Source organism: Physeter macrocephalus, chromosome 19 (assembly GCF_002837175.3).
Source record: "Physeter macrocephalus isolate SW-GA chromosome 19, ASM283717v5, whole genome shotgun sequence".
Taxonomy (NCBI): Eukaryota; Metazoa; Chordata; class Mammalia; order Artiodactyla; family Physeteridae; genus Physeter; species Physeter macrocephalus.
This window is the reverse complement of record NC_041232.1, coordinates 34941739-34965079: the sequence shown is the minus strand read 5'-3', so window position 1 is coordinate 34965079 and position 23341 is coordinate 34941739. Positions and strand designations below refer to the sequence as shown.

Below are 23341 nucleotides of genomic sequence, written 5' to 3'. Positions count from 1 at the left end.
CTTCCCACACTTCTCCCCTTCTCTGGAACTGTGATGCACTTATCCCTTGGAGCTGAAATGACATTCTTCCTTCCTCCTACTCTACCATTTTAATGGAAAAAAATTTTTTTTAACTTGAATGCACTCATGTTAATCACATGACTAATCAGAAGATTTCAGAAGCCATTTTTGGAGCAACTTATCGCAAATTCCAAATTTTATGAATTCATATTTGTCCCATAGAATATGAATGAATTCTCTTTCCCTTTCTGCTAACTATAATAATTAAGGATACTAGAGCCATGTGTCATATTTTTGAAGAAAAAAGTAACTGGGAAATAAGTAGAAAGATATCATTGTAGTATAGATCATATTCTATCCATAAAAAATAAAACTTTAGGGCTTCCCTGGTGGCGCAGTGGTTGAGAGCCCGCCTGCCGATGCGGGGGACGCGGGTTCGTGCCCCGGTCCGGGAAGATCCCACATGCCGCGGAGCGGCTGGGCCCGTGAGCCATGGCCGCTGAGCCTGTGTGTCCGGAGCCTGCGCTCCGCAATGGGAGAGGCCACAACAGTGAGAGGCCCGCGTACCGGAAAAAAAATAAAATAAAAAAATAAATAAATAAAACTTTATATACTGGTACCCCATGTTCCAGAGAATGAACTCTGCCAAACTGTAACTATAGTTACCTCCCAAATTAATTAGCTCTGCACACTGAGGCCAAGTAACGCTGACCGGCAGAGCCTGATGAAAATTTGAAAATGCTCACTTCCTTAACCTTTCAAAGTTTCCCCTCATCAAAACTTTCATCAGAGGAGCAGATAAGTGCAAACCCACCAGATTTAACTCCATCTCTTCTCCAGACACCTGCCCAGAACCTTGGGAAAGGGGCTAACAAGCAGGACATATAGAGAGATGGAAGAAAAGTAGAAGCCTTCGTTGAGACCAAAAATGCAACAATGAATTCTTGACTAGACAAGGGATGACCATCTTAAAATAATACCATCACATACTAGATTACTGGAGATGATCACCCATTTTGCTCTTTATTAAATATTATACTGAATTTGAAAAAGGACAGTATTACTACATAAACAAGCCTTGACTTTATGTAGCATATGTTTCTGAATAACTATATATCAATACCTTTGGAAACAAGCTACCAATTGGCTAAAATAGTGGCCCCTTTGCCCTGCAAATAATTAATCCCTGGTTCATCTGCAGCCTAAATTCAAGCTGTGACCACTGTATTTGCACAAACAAGACATACCTAAAATTAGACAGTAACTAACCCCTATATGTTATCCAGTCTATTTTGCAAAAATAAAAGCCAATGATATTACCATGTTCATCTTTATATCTCTCTTCAGGAATGAGATTTCAGACCTGTCGCATTTTGATATTTGGCAGTGGCTAGACCAAAATGTCTGAACAGTGAAAGCAGCCTCAAATCTCAGGAAAGTGGCAACACCACCCTTGTTTTCACAGTGCTGCAACTTCGAAGCACTGGTCCGTCTGCTATCCTTCTCAGTCTCACCAAAGGCTTGTGAGGTAGACTTACTACCGTGGCAGGTGTCACCCTGCCCACAGGGCAGATGCAGCACTGAGGCCCACAGTGTGTAAGTGACTGGTCTCAAGTCACAGGAGTAAGTAGAGGCGGGGCCGACAGGTCTGCCTGGTCTCCGGACGCCTCCCACTCACCACCTTTCACCAACTTTGTCTTCCTTTAATGGTTAAAGTTGAATCATACCTGAAGGAATGGGTTCTTGGGTCCTGCTGCTTTCAATGACCAGCCTTGGCCACACCTTAGGAACTAGAAACCCATTTACTTTCTATAAAACCAGGTGCAGAGTCCTAGGCCCTGTGAAAGTGATGAGGTCTCCCTGGTGGAGCCAGACTGGTATCCAGCCCACTTTAAGATTCCAGAACTGCAGGGACACTTCTAGGACACAGGAATTGAGAGGTCACCTCAATCTCACTGTTGGACCCTTCCTCAAAATTATGCTAGCCTGAGAGTTAGAAGACGCAGCATCCAACCCAGCTCCGGCTAACCTGCTAGAGCAAGGACTTGATCTATCTGGGCCTCACCTTCCTTATCTGTAAAAGTAAAGGCTGAGGGACTTGCCTGGTGGCGCAGCGGTTAAGAATCCGCCTGTCAATGCAGGGGACGTGGGTTCGAGCCCTGGTCCGGAAAGATCCCACATGCCGCGGAGCAACTAAGCCATGTGCCACAACTATTGAGCCTGCGCTCGAGAGCCCGCGAGCCACAACTACTGAGCCCACTCACCTAGAGCCTGTGCTCAGCAACAAGAGAAGCCACCGCAATGAGGAGCCCGCACACCGCAACGAAGAGTAGCCCCCGCTTACCGCAGCTACAGAAAGCCCGCCGCAGCAATGAAGACCTGACGCAGCCAAAAATTAATTAATTAATAAATTAATTGTTTTTTAAAGTAAAGGCTGACATAAATCATCACAAAGCCTCTTCCATTTCCAAAATTCTACTCCACCCCTATGCTGGATATCCATCACTGTGCCTAAAAGCTGAACCCAAGAATTCTCAGCCTCGGGATGTCTCTCTCATAGCTCATTCCAAAGTTTCTCTTTTAATTTCATTCCTCTCTTCTTCTACTTGTGCCACGTGGTATCACTCTCTCCACGTCTCCCTGGTTCTCCAATATTTGTACGTTGTTATCATGTCTCCCCTCTGAGTCATCAGTTTATGGTTTCCACACACAATTTAACTACCATAAATTAAATCCTTTCAGCAACTTACTATGTTTTTGTGTTTTCCACCAAATCCCTTGCCCATCTAGCTAGTTACAGGATCATGAAATTTTAAATAAAATTTCTCTCAAGGTCACTCTTTACTCTTGGTTCTTCATCTTTCTACCAATTTCCGTGTAGAGATTTGAAATCTGCTGATCTCCAAAATACACAAGCACGTCAACATTTATTCTGCCTTATCTTTACAAGTTTGATTTTCCTCTTTAGTTCTGCCTTTTAATTTTTGTTTTGTTTTTTCTTTCCTCTATAATGTCTGGTTTCTCTTCACTCCTATGACAACCTTCAGTGAACCCACGATGGGAAAGCAGAATAACACATGGTACCAATGCAGAAACATGTAATTGTGCAGATAAAGAACAGTAGCATGGGGGAGGGGAGAGCACGGTGGGCAGAAACCTCTCTGCCAGCACATGAATGGAGGGGCCGTGGGCTTCGTGCCACTGCATTCTCACTTTAAAGCCCTATTTTTTTTCCCAGAAAGAAATGCAGAAGTGTGTATCCAGAAGAAAAATGCTAAAGCAATGAGGGAGCCAGAGCAGCTGGGGGATGTTAAATTTAATCAAGGTCCAGCCAGGACTTTTTTTAAGCAACAGGAAGTAGATTTATTCCCTTTCATATTCTCTCTCTCTCTCTCTCTCTCTCTCTCAGACACACACACACTCTCATTCTTTTCTCCTCTATCCTCTATTCCTCATTTCCTCTGACCAAGGCACAGAAATGGGCTGGACAGAAAAACCTCAGTTCCCTTGAACTGTATTTGGAACTTTGTAATGTTTTCACCGGCAGTTTGAGGCCCAACTGCAGATCCCGGGAAGTGTGCTCAAAGACAGAAGAGCATCCGTGAGTAGGCAGAGAGGCGTGGATTAGTTCCCTGTGGCTGCTGGGACAGATCACCACCAACGGGGTGGCTTAAAAGAACACAGATTTCTTCTCTTACGGTTTGAGAGGCCAGAAGTCTGAGATCAGCTTTAGTCAGCTGAAATCAAGATGTTGGTGGGGCCGCATTCCCACCAGAGTTCTCTGAACACAAAATGTTTCCTCGCCTTTTTCAGCTTCCAGTGCCCACCTGTATCCCTTGGCTTGTGGCCCCTCCCTCCACCTGCACAGCATATCACTCCAATATCTGTTCCCATCATCTCATTGCCCTCTTTTCTCAGCAGTCAAATCTTCCTCTCCCTCCCTCTTATAAGGACAATTGTGCTTGCATTTAGAGCCCACCCAGATAACCCAGAATAACCTCCCCTGCTCAAGCTCTTAACTTGATCACATCTGCAAAGCACTTTATGCCATATAAGGTAACACTCAGGTTCCAGGGATTAGGATGAGGATATCTTTAGGGGCCGCTGTTCAGACTACCTTGGAGCACCTGTGTCTAGCTGGGTTCCTGAAAAAAGTCTTCCTCTCATTTCTCCACTGACACTTAAGTTATGAATATGGGGCCTGAGGAAAAAGGGAAAAGATGTTTTCTAAATCTCAAAATAGAGAAATGCCTATCTTGTCACAGATTTACCTTTCCCACCATGTTTTGCCTGTTAAGCCATGAGGTTTGTATTCAGCCAACCCCCCTAAGCATCCCATCACTTCCGCATGCCTGGGTGTAACTCCTGTCCCGCTAGCCTCAGATTCTCTGAGAAATCATCCACCTGTTATACAGAAACTCAATTTCCAACCAAAATTGGGCCTCAGAGCCACACATGTTCATGTGTGTCAGAGGTCCAGCCATGGTCATGTTACCATATCCCAGATCAAGCACAGAAAAGGAACAGAGCTTTGCTAGAACTCACCAAACCGCTTGTAACCGAAGGAATGCACCTCCTCCTCCTCTGCGAAGTCGTCTGCGGGAGAAGAAAAGACAGCGCATTAACCACAGTGAGGCCGGAAGTGCAGGCTCAGTGCTGGACTCAACTTCAGCCGTCTCCACCTGCTCCACCCTCCGCTCGCCCACCATGCTCCTCACAGTGGCTGTCCTTCTGCTCCTGGAACATACCACGCTTTCTGAGAAAGACCACAGTGTCCCTGCACTGGCTGTTCCCTCTGCCTGGAGTGCTCTTCCTCCTGTTCCTCAGGCAACTACTTCCAATTCAGGTCTCAGCTGAGGTATGGTATCTTCGAGATGCCTTTCCGGACCACCACCCAGCCACTCTGTGTCAAACCATCCTATTTTAATATTACTCTCTGGTATGATCCTCATTTATGTGTGTGTGTGTGTCATGGTGCATGCTGTGAGCAGAAATTTTTTTCTGTCTGACTTCATGAATGAATCCCATGTACCTAGAATGGTGCCTGTCAAAGCGCAGAGGCTTAAGAAACTTGGGTGAATGAATGACTGAATAATCAACTGTCCAAAGGGTCAAGTTATCTTCATGTAACTGAGCCTAAAGCCCTCCTTTGCAGATGCCAGGCTCTGGGGTCACCTCTTCCACCAACTGTGGCATCTCAGCAGCCCAGCATGCCTCCTGCAAGGACGGCCAAATCCTTCCCCACTCTCCTTCCACTGGATAACTGGGACTGATGGATGGTTTCCCAGTAAATGCATTTCAAAAGACAGACTTGCTTGGGAATTCCTAAAGGTAGGGAACTGGAAACGAGGGCAATGTTATGTCAGCCACGCTTTCTACCAAAAGCCCTAATCCCCCTCCTCACATGGACACGATACAATTCCTATGACACTGATAACAAACTTGTCATTTCACACATCTGCCAGGTGTGGGTGTGCAATTAAAGGATACTTTTGATGACAAGTCAAAGTGTTAAGACCAGGCCTTTCCAGGGAGACCTAACCAATTCTTTTTTTTTCTTTTCTATTATGGTTTAGTATAGGATATTGACTATAGTTCCCTGTGTTATACAGTAGGAACTTGTTGTTTATCTATTTTACATATAGTAGTTTGTATCTGCTACTCCCAAACTCCTAATTTATCCCTTCCCACCCCTCTCCCATTTGGTAACCATAAGTCTGTTTCCTATGTCTGTGAGCCTGTTTCTGTTTCATAAATAAGCTCATTTGTGTCACATTTGAGATTCCACGTCTAAGTGATATCATATGGTGTTTGTCTTTCTCTGTCTGACTGACTTCACTTAGTATGATAAACTCTAGGTCTGTCCATATTGCTGCAAATGGCATTCTTTCACTCTTTTTTATGGCTGAGTAATATTCCATTGTATACATGTACCACATCTTCTTTATCCATTCATCTGTTGGTGGACATGTAGGTTGCTTCCGTGTCTTGGCTATTGTCCAACCAATTATTCTTGAGTTGGTCACCATCACTGCACCAGCACCCAGCTTTCCCCCCACATGCAGTTCAGTTCAAAAGCGCTGACTCAGCGCTCACTATGGACCAGAGATTGCCAGACAGTGGGGTGCACAAATGAGTGAGACATGGTCCCTTCCCTCAAGAAGCTGACAGGCTTTCAAAGAAAAGAGACACGTAGGGAGGAAATAGAGCCTCTGTGATCATCTTTTTCAGCCCACAGATAGGACACAGGGCCTGGCTATAACCGAACCTTAAAATGTGGAAAAACCCAAGATGTGTGATATCTACCACACAGTGTGCTGAACCTCAGCACACTAGTTAGTTATGAAGTGTTATGAAGACATGTGTGAGAGAACAACTACTCCTAAGACGATGGAGAAGTCGGAAATCTTTGTATTTTGCCATGTTTCCTTATTCAGAGAACAGCGAAGAAATCTTGCTTGGAATCTAGAAATCCAGGTTTTCATGATTCAAGTCATCTTCTTCTGGCAAGGATTTAACCTTTAGTTCTTTCTAGATGGAAGAACGTGCTTACAAGCAAAAGAACAGCACCTTTTTCTCTCTGACTCAGTGATTAGTTAGTTCGACAAATACATATTAATCCCCTAGTCTGTGCTGGCTTTCCTAAGTAATTCTCCCATTAATGCCTGCGAAGTCCGGTCTAGTCTCAGTTAAAGAGAAACGCTTATCTACTTCTTCTGCTTAGAAATCCATGCATTCATTTATTCACTCAGTCAATAAACAGGTGCTTATAGACCAGTGGAGTTGATGGGACATGAACCTAGGTAACGGTGCCACCCAGACGTCAGCTTCCCCCGCCAGCTCCAGCCCCTCCACTGCAGAGACACATCCGCAAAAGAATCTGCTCACATGCACACGCTGTGGGCCAAGGAACCATCATCACTGAAGAACTCACAGTGGAGACAAAAAAACAGCTTACACTGTGCTCCCGGTAGCAAACAGCTTAAAAAATTAGTGTTCTCCCTAAAGCTTCTTTTCAGTAAACCTACCATTAATTTGTTTGTTTGTTTTCTTTTTCCTCTCTGGTCTTTTTCCCATGCAGCATTTAGTCTGACTGACTCCTCTCTCCTTCCTGAAATTTCCCTGGGAACTTCAAATGTCTCATATTTTTGTTATTAAAGCAATTCAGCGCTGCCTCCAAATTAATCTACTCAAACCCATTAGGGGTTCGAAGAAACAAAGGCTTTATAGGCGACCCCTAATACAGGACTCAAAGAGGATGTCCTGCTTCTTAACCCTCATCCAAAGAGGATGAGAAATTCTTATAGCAGCTCCTAAAAGAATAAAAATCTCTTTCTCATCCAACTCTATAATTAGATACTAAATCATATGAGACATGAGGGGTACAAAGTACCCCAGAGAACGACTTACTGGGATTATCAGGGAAGGTATCACGGAGAAGCGTCTTAATCTTTCCTAGTGTTTATTCTTCGGAGGGAAAAAGAGAGTTACTGCCTACCATACCCCTTTCTTGGAAATTCATAGCACTTCTGGAACGATTAGAGACTCAGGGAGGTGCTGAAAGAGAGAGAAAAAGATTGTTCAACTCTGTTTCACTCAATGTTTTCAAGAGTTGACTTTCTGCATCCTTAAAAGCTGCGTCGAGTTGGGCAGGTAATGCCTAGTAGACATTCCATTAGTGGAGGTGTCCCCAGAGACCCGGCCAGAGTCCCCAGCTGTGTAGATTAGCAAACAGCTGATTCAGGCTGGTGATGCAGTGAGACATTTCAGGAACTGAGAAAGAGAAAGGGACAGGAGCTGATGGGGCTTGCGGCTGTCTGGACAGCCACATCAGACTACAAGAGTCACAGGAGAGAGGAGGAGAGGTCAGCGGTTCCCAGTGCCTGAAAGTTTGAGAGGGTGAAAGACTCCAACAGGGCCCACATGGCTGGCAGATGCGTTTCAGGAAGACAAACAGCCTGATATTATGTGCAAGGTTATACTTTGTTCTCAAAACCCTTTCCTCACACTGAGTGGACCCAGGCTAAATGCATCCTGGATTTTCTTTATAGTACCAGGGGCCGGCAGAGATGCCGGGCTCAAATTAGGATATTATCCCTCGAGGATATCCAGTCACCTTTGCAACCTGCCAGTTTTCAAAATCTGTCTCTGACACAATCTATGTCACATAACTGCTACACTCCAACACGAGCAAGGATTTTGTTAAGATTTAAGACCTCTAAGTTCTGCAGTGGTCATAACTTGATTCCTGCTTCTGACATCAGTTATCTGCAGGGAAGAAGTAACCTTAACATCCTAAATAACAAAACGTGTTTAATTGGAGATTTATGTCTACAGGCATGTACTTTCCTGGCTGCCACAGCTGTACTATAGCATTTTTGTTGTAATACCTATGGGCTATACTGTCTTTTGCTTGCCTATTTCAAAATGTGATTTTTATTTATTTTTTTACTTTCCTTGGTAACTGGCACAGGGCCACACTGGCCAGAGGTTTCGTGATGGAGAACGCAAAACAGAATTCTGCTGCTGATTTATTCTTTGAGCTTAGCTATTTCAGAGTACCACGAGTTCAAGTGAAGTTTAGTTTAGTTGGCTTGGAGAGTTGAGAGTCATACATATTAATATGTTCCAACCAATCTGTGGACCAAGTTGTGCAATATCCCTATGGGGAGAATTCACCTCTCCTTCCCCTGCATTCCCTTTGTATCAGTGTGACAGCAATTACTTCCGTCTGCCTTATATTCCAGTTCTGGTTTGTTTTTTTTTTTCTTTAACATCTTTATTGGAGTATAATTGCTTTACAATGGTGTGTTAGTTTCTGCTCTATAACAAAGTGAATCAGCTATACATATACATATATCCCCATATCTCCTCCCTCTTGCATCTCCCTCCCACCCTCCACATCCCACCCCTCTAGGTGGTCACAAAGCAACGAGCTGATCTCCCTGTGCTATGCGGCTGCTTCCCACTAGCTATCTATTTTACATTTGGTAGTGTTTATATGTCCATGACACTCTCTCACTTCATCCCAGCTTACCCAGCTCTGGTTTTGACTTCACCAGATGGAAAGCCTTTGGAAAACAGGAAACTTATCACATTGTACCCTCAGCAACTAGTACATTCATGCCATGCTATAGAAACTCAGTAATTGTTGTTAAAAAGTAAGTAGATTATAGAGTTATACATGTGTCTCTCTCTCCCACTAGCGGATGAATTCCTGAAGGAATTCTTTCTCTTTTTGCATATCCACCATGTTTGAGGAAGAGAAGAGAACTAATACTTACTCAAATCTACTGAATGTCAGTTACTTCCCATTTGTTGTTTCTCTGTTTTATAGGTGAGAAACCTGAGGCTCAGAGAAGTCATGTAATTTGATCCAAGGTCCCACGACTTGGGAGCAGCCAGACCAACACTAAGACCCAGGTCTGGTGGACCCTCAAGTTCCACACCATGGTGGTTGCTGACTCCACAGACCCAGGAAACTGAACTCTGTGCTAGCAGAAGAGAAGGCTGAGAAGCGATGATTTATACGCCAGAATCCTGAAAAGGCTAAGGAATTTGGGACACAGGCCACTCTGAAAGGAGAATAAAGGTGAGGCTAAAATAGGAGGACTTGTTGAACATATGTTTAAGAAGCAACTGCTATAGGGCGTCCCTGGTGGCACAGTGGTTAAGAATCCACCTGCCAATGCAGGGGACACGGGTTCGAGCCCTGGTCCAGGAAGATCCCACGTGCCACGGAGCAACTAAGCCCATGTGCCACAACTATTAAGCCTGCACTCTAGAGCCCATGAGCCACAACTACTGAAGCCCACACGTCTAGAGCCAGTGCTCCGCAACAAAGAGTAGCCCACGCTCGCCGCAACTCGCGCACAGCAACAAAGACCCAACACGGCCAAATATCAATAAATAAAATAAATAAATTTATAAAAAGAAGAAGCAACTGCTAAAATCAAAAAGATAGACAATTAGTGTTGGCAAGAAGATGGAGAAATCAGAACCCTCATACGCTGTTGATGGGAATGAAAAATGGTGCAGCCACTTTGGAAAGCAGTCTGGCAGTTCCTCAAAAGGTTAAACGTAGAAATACCATATAAGCCAACAATTCTACTCCTAGGTATATACCCAAGAGAAATGAAAACATATGTCCACGCAAAAACTTGTACATGAATGCTTATAGCAGTATTATTCCTAATAGTAAAAAAGTAGAACAATCCAAATGTCCACGAATCAATGAAGGGATAAACAAAATGTGAATATAATATTATTCAGCAATAAAAAGGAATGAAGTACTGATACATGCTACAACAGGAAGGAACCTTGAAAATATTATGCTAGTGAAAGAAGCCGGTCACAAAAGACCACATCTTGTATGATTTCATTCATATGAAATGTCTACATTAGGCCAGTTCATAGTCAGAAAGCAGGTTAAAGCCTAGAGCTGTGAGTTTTGGGGGGAAATGGGGAGTGACTGCTAATGGGCATGGGATTTTGGGGTGGGGGAGGGTGATGAAAAATGTTCTAAACTTGATTGTAACGATGGTTGCAAAACTTGTGAATATATATATATTTAAAACCCTCTTAATTGCACACTTTAAATGGGTGCTCTGTGTGGGATATGAAAAATAAAGCAGTTTGACCTTCCAGGCCCTTCACAGAGCTGGGTGACTGTCCCTCCCTGACCACAGCAGAAGATGGAAGATTTATTACGCAGAGAAATTAAAACAAAAGAACACAAATGGTGTCCTCCTCCAGAGGACACCAGCAACAGCTGAGATGAGGGGAACTGTAATGGAATCAGGGGAAAAGGGGGAAATTTTCATACTGAATGTTCAGACACTCAGTCCCCTTCTCCCACTCAGCCAACCAGACTGTATCCTCCAGGCTAATGACTGAAGGTTCTTCCTGGGGAATCTGGCCGGTTAAGAGAAAAATAAACTAATGATTCTCATTCCAGGAGGTCCCCAATGGAACAGCCCAGCCAGATCAGCCTAGAGTGATAGTCACAGGTCACAAAATCCACCAAAACAAGGAGCTTCTAATTAATGTTTATAGTACTCTGCTCTTATACGTGAGGAGACACTAGACACGTGACACAGCCTCTAACATGAAAAGACAAAGATGAAAATAAAGAATCCAGATAAAGCAATTTGGAGGAAATACACATTATGCAGAATGATAAAAATAAAATAAAAAATCCTACCATGAATATCTTTGTAGAGATAAGAGAAGATAATGTATCCATAAAAGAAGAACAGGATGCTATAATAAAAAAGAAACCCTCAGAGAAAAAGAAAGAACTCTTGGAAATTAAAACTATGATCACAGAAATGAAAACTTAATAGAAGAGTTGGAAGACAGAGTTGATATATTCCAGAAAGCAGAAAAAGGGCAAATAAATAGAAAAGAGTAAAGACAAGAAAAAAAATTAGACAACAAATTAAGTGGGTCCAATATTCAAATAACAGGTGTTCCAGGAGAAAAGAACAGAGGGAAAGAATCATCAGAGGAATAAGTAACAGTATTTCTAGGATTGAAGGACATGAGTTTCCAGAATGAAAACGCACATCACTTCCCAGCACAAAGAAAGGAAGAAGATCCACTCCGAGGCACATCATCATAAAGTTTCACAACCCTGTGGACAAAGAGAAAACTCAAAAGCTTCTGGACAGAAAAAAAAAAAAAAAAAAAAAAGATTCCTTACAAGAATTTTTTTAAAAAGGAATGGCTTCACATATCTCACCAACAAAACTGGAGCTAAAAGAGAAGAAACCAGTGCCTTCAAAATTCTAAGGCTATATTATTTCCAACAGAGAAATCTCTCAACTAAATGAGTAGGTAATATAAAGACCTCTTCAGGCCTACAGATTCCTCAAAAATGTACCTCTCATGCACACTCTTCTTGAGAAGTCATTGTTTGAGAAAGCATTCCACTGAAATAAGGAACAAACCCAGAAAGATGTCTGTGCATATGTGTGTGTATGTGCACGTGCATGTGTGCACCCTAACCTGACCTTAACCCTAACCCTGAGTAGGTCAGAAGAGTCCAGGAAAGATTTCTTCAAGAAGATAAAATTGCGGTAATACCTACTATGTTTGAACACACTGCACAGAGATGGAGGACAGTGGAAGAGACTTTGGGGGTGAATGTCGATGTAAACACACATGGGAGGCTAAACAAACAAAATAACAAGAGGATTACCAATTCCAGAGGAAACACAGTTATGCAAGAGAGAAATATAAGTCAGCTGTGAATAGCATTGACATCGTCTTAATAATATAAACACTGAATATGGATCTAGGCCAGACTGTGATATAACTATACTGGGATGATAAGGGGCAACAGGAGGTGTCCGTGATGGTTGTCAGGTGGAGGTGAAGAGTAAAAGAACTAAATCCTCATCTGCTATAAAGGGAAGTCAATATATAACGCCTAAAACCAAAATAATAATAATAATAATAAAACCAAAAAGTGCCAAAAGCATCTCACTTAAGGACATGGGGCCGTAGTAGCTCACCCGCCTTAAGAGCCACCAACAATTTTTCCATCCCTCCACGTGCAAGTCCATTTCCACTCTTTTGAATCTGGGAGGACCTTGTGACTTGCTGTGGCCAATGGTATTTGCCAGAAGTAGCAGTGGGTGACCTCAGGGCCTAGGTCTTCTCCAAGACCTCTGCCTTTCAGCTCTGTTTTCACCCCCTCGGCAGCTGGCTGCCATGGGAAATGTCCAGGTACCCTGCTGTACCAGAGGCCACCTGAGGAGAGAGGATCCCTGGGGGATGAGAGACTCTTAAGGAAAGGGGAGAGCCCGGCCAGCCCTCGGCCCTTCCAGCCACCCCACTGATGCTCCAGCCATGGAGCGAGGCCTCGGGAAGCAGAAACCAGCCATCCCCGCCAAGCTCAGCCCGAATCACAGGGTCATGAACAAATAAACATCTGTTGTTTGAAGCTACAGGGTTTGGGGATGGTGTGTTCTAGGTAGAGAACTGAAAGAAAAGTCAATGCCAAAAGAAAATGCAAAAAATGTTCTCAGGAGGTTGCCTCTGGGGACTGGGAAATGATGAAATGAAGTGGGTTGGGCAGGAAATTGCTGTTTTTCATTAAAAATGTGATACTCTGACTCTTTAAACTATGCGCATCTCTAACTTTGATAAAAATAAGAACTAAAGTCAAGCAAACAAAACAAGGGAATGTGTAGGGGAGATAAAAGTCAGGTAGGCAAAAAGAAAAGTGCTCGAGTCCAGTGGATGCTGACCACCAGATAAGGTCCCCTGCTCCAAAGAGCCGGTGAGCAGAGTTCACACTAGAGTGACAGCACAGAAGGTGTGGACTCGCAGCCTTCACTGGCTGGCACAGAGTAGGTTCTGACAAATGTCACACTGATCAGAACAAGTTCCGGCGCTTTTAGGAGCCAGGCTGAAGGACCGTGGACAGAGGCGAGGCTGAATTTAAACTTCTCTTCCAAGCCGGGCTCAGCACTGCTGTCCACTCTGTATTGTCTCCACCCTGATGCAGCCCCAGCTCTCGTAGCATCATCACTGCTAGAACAAAACAGTGCGGTCCCACAGGCTGCTAAAAATACTTGTAGTTTATTCCAAATAGTACAAGACATTTATTTTGATTACTCAGCTGCTTTCTGAATTTTATGTTTTACAGCAATAGGATCCCTTTTTTGGTTCAATGGTATAGGGGTTTTTTTTAAGTCAAAATTGTAAAGACCTAAAGCGACTCCAATTTGTGGTGCAACTTGTAATTCTGATGCTTTTCAAAAACATGCTTTTCTGATAAGGAGATACGATACCCTTTTCCTTCCTTTATCGTTCAACAAAATGGAAGGGATTTTTTTTGGTACCTTTTACCACTAAATTGGTAGTGGAGGCTAAACCAGATTTCCTCCAGCAGGCCCACTTCAACAACTTAAAAAGTAAATAAATATGAGACTCAAAATGTTGACCCCCACATCTATCATTCACAGTTAACTACAGGGGAGGTGACATGTCTCCCCTTCTCTTATGAGGGACCTTCTCATCTAATCACCTTGGTCAAGTAGAGTCAGGATGAGGACTTGAATCCCTGCCCCAAATTTTATAAGGACCGTGGAAAGGTGTCAACTGCATGGGTCATTTGGCAAGAAAAACTAATGCCGTCCATTTCTCTGGAGACACACACACAAAATAAGTAGTCTTTGTTTAAAAACCAAACCAAACAAAACAAAAACTGATATATCTGTTTTGTTCTGAAATCATTTAACTTTATGTTTAGGTTATCCAAACAATTATACCAAAGTAACATACTATAATTAATTACGAATGATGGACCAAAATTGAGCTTAGGAGACAAAGTTCTAGAAAACTTTGTATTTGATTCTCTCTCATCTCCCACATTGAAATGTCCTACTTGAAGGTTTCAGGGTGGCCCTGATGCACCATTTGCCTCTAATTACTATTAGAGCAATGTAACCTGAAACATGAAATATAATTTGAGATAACGAATCAGCTTGAATCTCCCCTCCAAAGGAAAATACCCCTGTCCTCAGCCATCTCCTCCTGTGTCCTACAGCAGCATTTTATCTGAAACTCAAATAAGGCACTTTTCACCTTCTATCTTGAATGCTAATTGTTTATGCCTAAGTCTTACCCTGCCCATCAAACTGCAAGCTCCTTGAGGACAGAGGCTATGTACATACTAAATATCTGACTATATTTCAATAACATTCTAAATGAAGAATATTTAACTATATTTAATATAAAGAATATTTTAATATATTTAAATAATATACTACATAAAGAATAAGTGAAAGCTAGTTAGGACTTGGTGGCCTAATTTTAAATAATGAATAAAATAGAAACATGACAGCTTAATAGAAAATTAACATTACCAATGAAATAGACATGATGTCATACGGTTAAAAACACATACAGGGCTTCCCTGGTGGCGCAGTGGTTGAGAATCCGCCTGCCGATGCAGGGCACACGGGTTCGTGCCCCGGTGCAGGAAGATCCCACATGACGTGAAGCGGCTGGGCCCGTGAGCCATGGCCGCTGAGCCTGCGCACCGGGAGCCTGCGCCCCGCAACGGGAGAGGCCACAACAGGGAGAGGCCCGCGTACCGCAAAAAAAAAAAAAAAAAAAAAAAAACCACATACATACACATACATCTGTCCTAAGACTTATTTACAGATAAATTTGTTTCATGTTTTGACTCGTTGATGTCATATCCTTACTGGACAAAACTGGACACTGGATTTGAGATACAAATCTTTAAGAACATTATGTCACCATCAGTAGGTACCTGAACAATAGTGCTCCAGGAAAATTAGTGCTCCTAGGTAAATTAAAGGTATTTACATATCTTTTCTAATTTCCTAGCATGATCATAACAAATGAGAAAATGGTACCATTTTCACTATAGTTACAAACTTCACTGTAAATATGGTCCATGCATTTTCAGTAGGGCTGATTTCTGACTACATGACAATAACACGAGTGATGGCAGCTGGAGATGGACCAATAGTAAAACTGTTTCCCATAAAGAGCACAGTTTTCTCCCATCCCCCAGGTCTTTGTACCACACATTTGTAATTTGAAAATTACTTTCATTTCAAAACCGAACTTTTTTCTTCGTGGTAGAAACTGTATCACTTGATTAACTTAACATAAGATGGTTCATAATTGGCAATTACGCTCTGCTTGGAGGAAGCAGCAGGTTATAACTAAACTGTATTCTAACACCTAAAATGTCTTGAGTTCTCCTTAGGTGCTAGGCACCATTCTAAACAACTGATCTATACTAACCTACTTAATCCTCAAAACAAACCAACAAAACAAAAATAAAACAAATAAAACCCAAAATAAGGCATCCAGTAGCTCCCCCATTTGACAGATGAGGACACTGGGGGCCCCAGTAGGTTAAGTAGTTTGCATGTGGTCACCAGGCCCTCTGATTTCAGAGCCCACACTCTTCACCACACTAAAATTGTCAGGTTCAACTCCTGGGAACACTACATATAATTACATTTTATGAAATGGTTACATTTTAAAGTATATATTATTAACTATAAATTTGGATTATTTTGCCTTTGAATAATAAAATGTTATATATACATATATATGTATATATATATACGTATATATATATATATACGTATATATATATATACGTATATATACACACATCAGCTAGTTTCCAAACATTTCTGTTACAAGGAAGTGACTTACGCCCAAAGAAGTGCATCTATTTCCACAAACCAATGACAAGTTAGTTTTTTCACACAGAAATGTCAAATGTCCAACCTCTTAGGCAAGTGCATATGACTTCACGTGATACAAGGTTATAATCTCAAATGACTCAGGAAGTATAAAGGAGTCATTTAATATATCCAAGTCCAATAAATAAATAAATGTTTAACTCTCCTCCCATTCTGAAAAACATATTTCCTTCGTATTTTTTAAGAGTATTGATTGACTATTTATGATAAATTCAGGGGTTAAGAAAGCTCCTAGGATCTCTTTGGAATTTTAAATTGGATTACTAATTTCTCCTTTCACTGCTATATAATTACGAAGGTCCCTTAAGCAATCAGCAGGACCTGTTCAAGGTACTAATGTGGTTTGGGCCCTTCAAACATCATTCACTTAAAAGGAAATCAAATCACTGCTTGATTGAAAAGTTACCCCCTGCAAGCTTTGGATTGTTGGTGCGGTTAGAAACTGTGTTATCAACAGTGAACAATAAAATACTTTCTATGAAGAATGTCAGTATCTCCCTATCCCTTGTTTAAGATGTTTATTTACTACTACTACTACTACTACTACTGTCTTTTAATTATTATTATTACTGATCACCTACTGGTGGTTACAGTCTGTTCTTGAAAAGCAATTCTGACAATGTTTCATTGTCTCACAGCAAACCTGTCAGCAAAACAATGCAAGGGCTGTTTCCAGAGTCCATGGCTTTAGGGGGCCATTCACACTCATTCAATCAATCACAAGAAAACCTCCTGGCAGATAAATTCTACAAAAGGCAGCAACCCTGGAATCCGCCTTATCTCTGCAGGAGCTCCAGCCTAGAGAGACTCCTCCAGTGACTGGCTGAAGAGCACAGCAGTTTCTTCAGACCTTTGATGCCAGGTTATTAAAGTCTAAGCCCAGACAGTAGGACCTTTTCTACCTTGCTCACTCAGTATCTATGGATTGTGGTACACAGTAAATACTTAACAAAGCTGGGTTGATTGAATGAAACATTAGGGTGTGGCTAGGAGGGAGCCGAAATTAGAGGTGTTACATGTGGATTCTGGAGTCAGAGTGTCCGAATTTGCATACTGATTTCCCCACTGACTAGCTTAGTGCCCTTAGACAAGTAACTCAGCCTCTCTAAGATATCTTAACTGTAAAATGAAGAAAAAAATAATGCCTGGCATGGCAGGTGCTCAATAAATGTTAGCTATTACTAAAGGGAAAAATAGTAAGTGGGGATATTAAATGGCCCATCAGTCATGCCTAAGAAGTTGTTTGCAGTACTAACCACGGTACAGATCAACTTGTCCCTGGCTTATATCTTCCAACTCACAACACTGTTCCCTGCCTCCAGGCCACAGTCAGGAATTCCAGAAGCTGAGAGAGCCTGTGCCTTCGGAATGGCATAGGAGCAGAAGATGGCAAGGCAGGACCAGCCTGGTAGAGCCAACCCCACAGTGCGGGTAGACTTTTTTCACAGATGATCACTTTGATGACCTAGAACACTGTCCCCTGGCCCCCCAACTGCCTGATTCTTTTCACTGATTTGCCCCCAAAAGCAGGAAGACTGTCCTCTGCCCACTCTGGGCTCCTCTCCTAGCACCTGACCTCTTTTTCGCATCACGCAGAGACATGTGGACCAAACTGTCCCCCTGAGAGATCACTCACGTGCTGGGTTTACCCGAGGCAAAACAGACTTTTTCTATCACAAAATTTAAACGTCTATTTTCCCATTTGAAAACTAATACTTCAAAGGCCATTTAACTTACTTTGGCAGCAGCTACATCAACAGTTTTGAAATAATGTTTTAATAAGAATAAGCATTAATTCAGAAAATTAGACACCTAGTTATGCTATAGCTTTGAAGCTATCATACTCCAGCTTTTCCCATCCACACCATTATTGCTGGATAAGCCGCATGGTGATGGGGGGGAGGAGTGGTAAAAGGGATGGGAACAATCTTGGAAAATTGCATACGAGACCACAGGGAAGATCTATACTTAGCAATAATTAAACCTCAGACTAAGAATGTCAAGCATCTTGAAACTAACAGTCAAAAGTGTAATTGGATTGCAAATTTGTCTTCCAGAGGAAGGGCAGCCCCAATTCCCAATCAGTGAAAGGAAAAAGGTCTCACTTTGTTTCCATGTCCCTGCAGAAAACATGATTCTTTCAGTGTTAAATGCAGTCAGCCCTTACACGCGTGCTTGCTTATCCCAGTTAAGGACAAGAAATCTTAGACACTGGGAAAGCAAAAAGACCATGGGTCTGGGAAAACAACAGGCGGTAGAAGTATACTGCTTACTAGTGCATTTTAAAAGTATTATTGCCAGACAGCATTTCAGAAATGTTTACATACAAAAGCACAAAAATAAGCAGCTGGACACTATGTTTTGATGGCAGCAACCTCCTCCCTGTGTTAAATTAGAACTGTGGTCCCGTGGTTGTTTCTGGCCGTCTCTTAGGTAACAAGTGCTGCTGCATTAAAACTCACCAATATTCCCAACTTCCAGGACTAGGAGTGTGACTTCTTAATGACACACCTAACTCTAGAGGAGTCAGATTCCTTCATAAAGAATGTGAATATTTATTAAAAACCATGAAATTTATGGTGCAGTACAGCTAATTGAAAATGTAATTAGAAATAAATTAAAACCAGCTTCATGTTTTAATCAGTTTGGAACACTTCAAGTATTGCAGCAACAAGGCAAGTAATTTTCTTCTGGAAAATATATAATGATGTCATTATTTTGGTACTTGTGACTCCAGAGATGGAGGAAATAGAACAGAGACAGATATTTGCTGAACGCAACAGATAGGTGGTGCTGTGGCTCATGGCAGACCTGGAATTAGACTACAAAGGCCTGGGTTTTTACAAAGGCTATATCCCAGGTTTAAACATCAGAATTAGAAAGTCAAATAGGCACCCTGAAAAGGTATCTGTCTCGCATAGTAGCTGAATTTCTGCTTTGGCAGATAAACTTCTGTAACTTCTAAGACGTCCACTAATTTTCTATTTGGCTAAAGAATGTTTTAGGTTAATACCTTAATTTTAAGCATTTACGTAGGACGGGAATAAAACACAGACCTACTAGAGCATGGACTTGAGGACATGGGGAGGGGGAAGGGTAAGCTGTGACGAAGTGAGAGAGTGGCAGGGACATATATGCACTACCAAATGTAAATTAGATAGCTAGTGGGAAGCTGCCGCATAGCACAGGGAGATCACCTCTGTGCTTTGTGACCATGAGAGGGGTGGGATAGGGAGGGTGGGAGGGAGGGAGATGCAAGAGGGAAGAGATATGGGAACATATGTATATGTATAACTGATTCACTTTGTTGTAAAGGAGAAACTAACACACTATTGTAAAACAGTTATACTCCAATAAAGATGTTAAAAAAAAAAGATCAGGAGTAAACTATAATAAATAATAGCTAAGTAATTTTAAAAAAAAAGCATTTACAAGGCTTGTCACTGACTTCTATTATTTAGGGAAATCAAATGCTAATGAAATGTTGGCTTAAACACAATGAGTTAATAGCTATACGACATAATCACAAACACAAGGAAGACTCTGCGTTGGTTACCTATGGCAAATCATCAAAATAATTATACTTGGTAAAGGCAGCTTTCCTTTTTGGCTAAAAGCATACTCTGCTTGGCTTCAAAAGTCTTGTGTCCAATTTCTTGGTTCCACCCATTCCTGGCTGCTGCACCAACTTCGAGTTACTTGGCTACTTAATTGCCTGAGATTCACTTTTCTTCTAGTCCAGGGATTATTGGATCTGGTCTCCTAGGTCTCTCCAAGCCTCACAGGGAAACTGGCAAAGCTTGTCTTTAGATGCCTACCATCCTCCTTGTGGCTGGTTTCTATTTCTTCTAGACTCCTTCTCCACATCTATAATGTAGGGGTTAAAATACCTACCTCACAGGGTTGTTGAGAGGGTTCACTGATGGAGGGCTTATAGAGAGTGGAGCACAGGGGCTGGCACTTAGTAGGTACTAAAGAAGGATTACTGCTCCCTCCCTTCCGCATCTCACAAACCAGACAAATAAATGCAAATTACATGGCAATAGTTGGTAAGCAAACCTCTCACAGAATATCTTGTTTTAAAAGAGGTCTTCAAAGTGACTAGTCTACCCAGGGATTCAGTCCCTCAGCTCCCCTCTCCCATTGGGGCAGAAGGTAAGAGGGGCCTTTGAAGCAGTGCCCAGACCACAGAGAGTAAGCAATGAGCCTTCTCCAGGGGGTCTGCAAGCTGGTCTAGAATGCAGTGTAAATCTTACACACACACACACACAAAAATATGGGGCTTCCCTGGTGGCGCAGTGGTTGAGAGTCCGCCTGCTGACGCAGGGGGCACGGGTTCGTGCCCCGGTCCGGAAAGATCCCACATGCCGCGGAGCGGCTAGGCCCGTGAGCCATGGCCGCTGAGCCTGCGCGTCCGGAGCCTGTGCTCCGCAACGGGAGAGACCACAACAGAGAGAGGCCCGCGTACCGCAAATAATAATAATAATAATAATAAAATATATATATATATGTTTAGAACTTGTAGGTGTGTCTTTCTCTGCAGATTTGAATTAACACTGGAAAAATACCCAAACTGTAGTAACAGTCATTGACCCAGTCAAAAGCATAACAAGATTTTCAGAGTTTCGGAACACACATGGGAGCTGATGAAATGAGTAGCTGGCTTATCTTTCCGAGAGTTCAAAACCTTCTGGCCTCAACTGGCTAAAAAGATGGTAACTGAGCCCCAGAGTGGAGTTTAGCCGCGTGAACTCTTTCCTTTCTGGGAGGATCCTTCAATCAGTGCTAAGGAAAGTGCTCCTTCCCTAGAATGTAACTGAGAGACAAGAAACCGTGATGGAGAGAGAAGGAACACACACCACTGCCTTTTGAAATTCTCTAGCCAGAGAGTAGTATCCTGTCTTTTGTTTCTCTGGCTCTGGGGCGGGCCCCATTCCACCTGGTGTTCTGTTCCCTCCCTACCCTGGGTCTCCAAAGGAGGACACAGAACTCCCTTGGAAGGAGAGCTAACTGGCATTACCGCTCCGGAGTGTTCAGCGTGAACTCCGTGTCAGAGAAACCTAGAGCCAAAAGTTATTTTCCAAGTCTGTGGGGCTCCCGGGGCGCCCGCCTAGGTCAGCAACGCTTGCAAGTCAAAGCGGTCGCATCGCGTGGTCTCGGGCGACTGGAAACTCGGTCCCTGCGGTCAGATGGCATTTCGCACCCAGCCCCCTCACTCGAGCCCGGCCCGCGGGGGGACAGAAATGTGTCATCCTAACGCAAAACCAGGTCTCCAGTCTTGTGTAAACACCACGCCGGCCCATCCCCAAACGGCTCCCTTGGATGCCTCCGCTGTAATTATTTATCTCACACATAAATCTGGATTCTGCTGACAAATCTTCGGGTTTCTACTAACACAAGGCTGCCCTGAGAAGCCCTTCTCCTCGCGATTCCGTTTAAAGGTACGACAACATCTGACACTTCCCTAAACCGGCCTGCAGAGGATACCGCCCGGGGGACTGTGTCACCCCTGAACACACGTGGGCACAACTCCGCAGGCGGGCACATGGAAGGGACGCGGAACCCAGGACAGTTATTTTCCAGTCAGTGGGTCTGATGGAGAAAGATGCCAAACGCACTTCCCAAGCCAGCTGAACTCCGCGGGCACCTAATCATTGCCAGATGTGGGGAGGGCACACCGAGAACATCCCCGAGTCCCAGAGAAAATCCCCGGCCAGCAGCCCTTCGACATCTCGGACGGCGAAACGACAACAGCGAGGAGGGAGAGGACGCTGGGGAGAGGGGGGAGTGCTCCAGAGCGGAGAAACGACTGGGGGGCGGGGGGGAATGATGATGCCTCCACTCTCCTGGGCATACTTTTTCAATTAAAAAGTTGGGAACTGGAATCCGTAAACAATAATTTGGGGCCTCAAACTACTTTGTAGAGACAGGATGGGGAGGGTAATACACGCTTCAAAACCCCAACCTCTAGGTCTCCGGCGGTACCCGACTCCGGAGCCGGGGGCGCCCCCAGGGTGTGCGCACGAACCAAGCACCGGGTGTCCCCCGGGGCTCCGCGCAGAGAAAGTCCGCGCCGGATGCACCTCGCCCCCTCACGCGCTCCCCGAAGCCCGCCCTACCTTTCATGGTGGCCGAGGAGACGCACAGCCAGCCGGGGAGCTCCGCGCCGCCGAGGAAGTTCGCGCTGAGCAGCGGGTCAGTGAGCGCCCATGGCAGCTGCGCCGCGCGTCGGCCGTCTGCGCTCCAGCCCTCCCTCCCCGCTTGGCGCTCTGTACCGCGGGGCCGCCGCGCGCGCCGCTCACCCCGGGCGGGAGGCGCCGCTCCCGCCAGCGCCCCTCCCCCTGGCCCGGCCGCCGGGGCGCGCGGGCCGCCGCGACCACGCCCCCCTCGCGCCCTCCCGCGCCCGCCCCGCCCGCCCGCAGGCCGGCGCCCGCCCGGGCCCCGCGGCTTTCTCGCCGCTCCGTCGCTCGCCCGCGCTCCCCCGGTTCTCTCTTTTTCCCATTGGACCAGAAGCGGGACGAAGTCGGAGGAAAGCGGCTCCCGAGGGTGGTCAAGTGCTCACCCTCGGGGTGCACGGAACGTGCGGCCGCTGGGCTTGTTTCTAGACCCCTCACTACCTAGAGTGTGGGGTGAGAGGGCTGGGAGCAGCAGCGTCACGGGGACGGCGGAGTTAGCTCGTCCCTTCCCCAAAGGGCTCTGGGCACGGAGGGTTAGAGGATCAAACAGGGGGCGAGCACTTCCCCGAGGCTCCACGTTTCCAAGTGCGCTTGTTGATGCCCCGAAGGGACACAAGGGACAGTGCTCACTGCCACCCGGGGAGAGCTGTCTCTAAGTTCTAAGTCACCATTGGATGATCTCCCTGCAGAACCCGGAGCAGGATTACAACTCTTGGACCTTCAAGAAGAGAGAGACAGAGACTAAAAAACCCACCACACTCCCCTGGGTTGGAAAAGTCCCCCTTCTACCCACTGCCCCTGAAATGATCAGGTTGACTCCAGTTTTACCAGAAAAGGAGGCTGGGCTGTTGAGCAGATTCATAATGAGTTCCTTTCATTGTGGCCCATCCTGTTGCC

The 23341-nt window shown here is 44.3% G+C and overlaps 1 protein-coding gene across 1 annotated transcript in view; it reads right to left on the bottom strand.

Moving 5' to 3' along the window:
- Positions 1-22561, bottom strand: part of COLEC12 (collectin subfamily member 12) — a 213688-nt gene extending 191127 nt beyond the window's left edge. The window contains exons 1-2 of the mRNA XM_024121023.3: positions 22388-22561; positions 4546-4596 (exon numbers count right to left, since the gene is read on the bottom strand). Coding sequence (XP_023976791.1) covers positions 4546-4596; positions 22388-22394 — 58 coding nt within the window. The 5' untranslated portion in view covers positions 22395-22561. The remainder of the gene's footprint in view (positions 1-4545; positions 4597-22387) is intronic.
- Between the last annotated feature and the right edge of the window lie 780 nt (positions 22562-23341).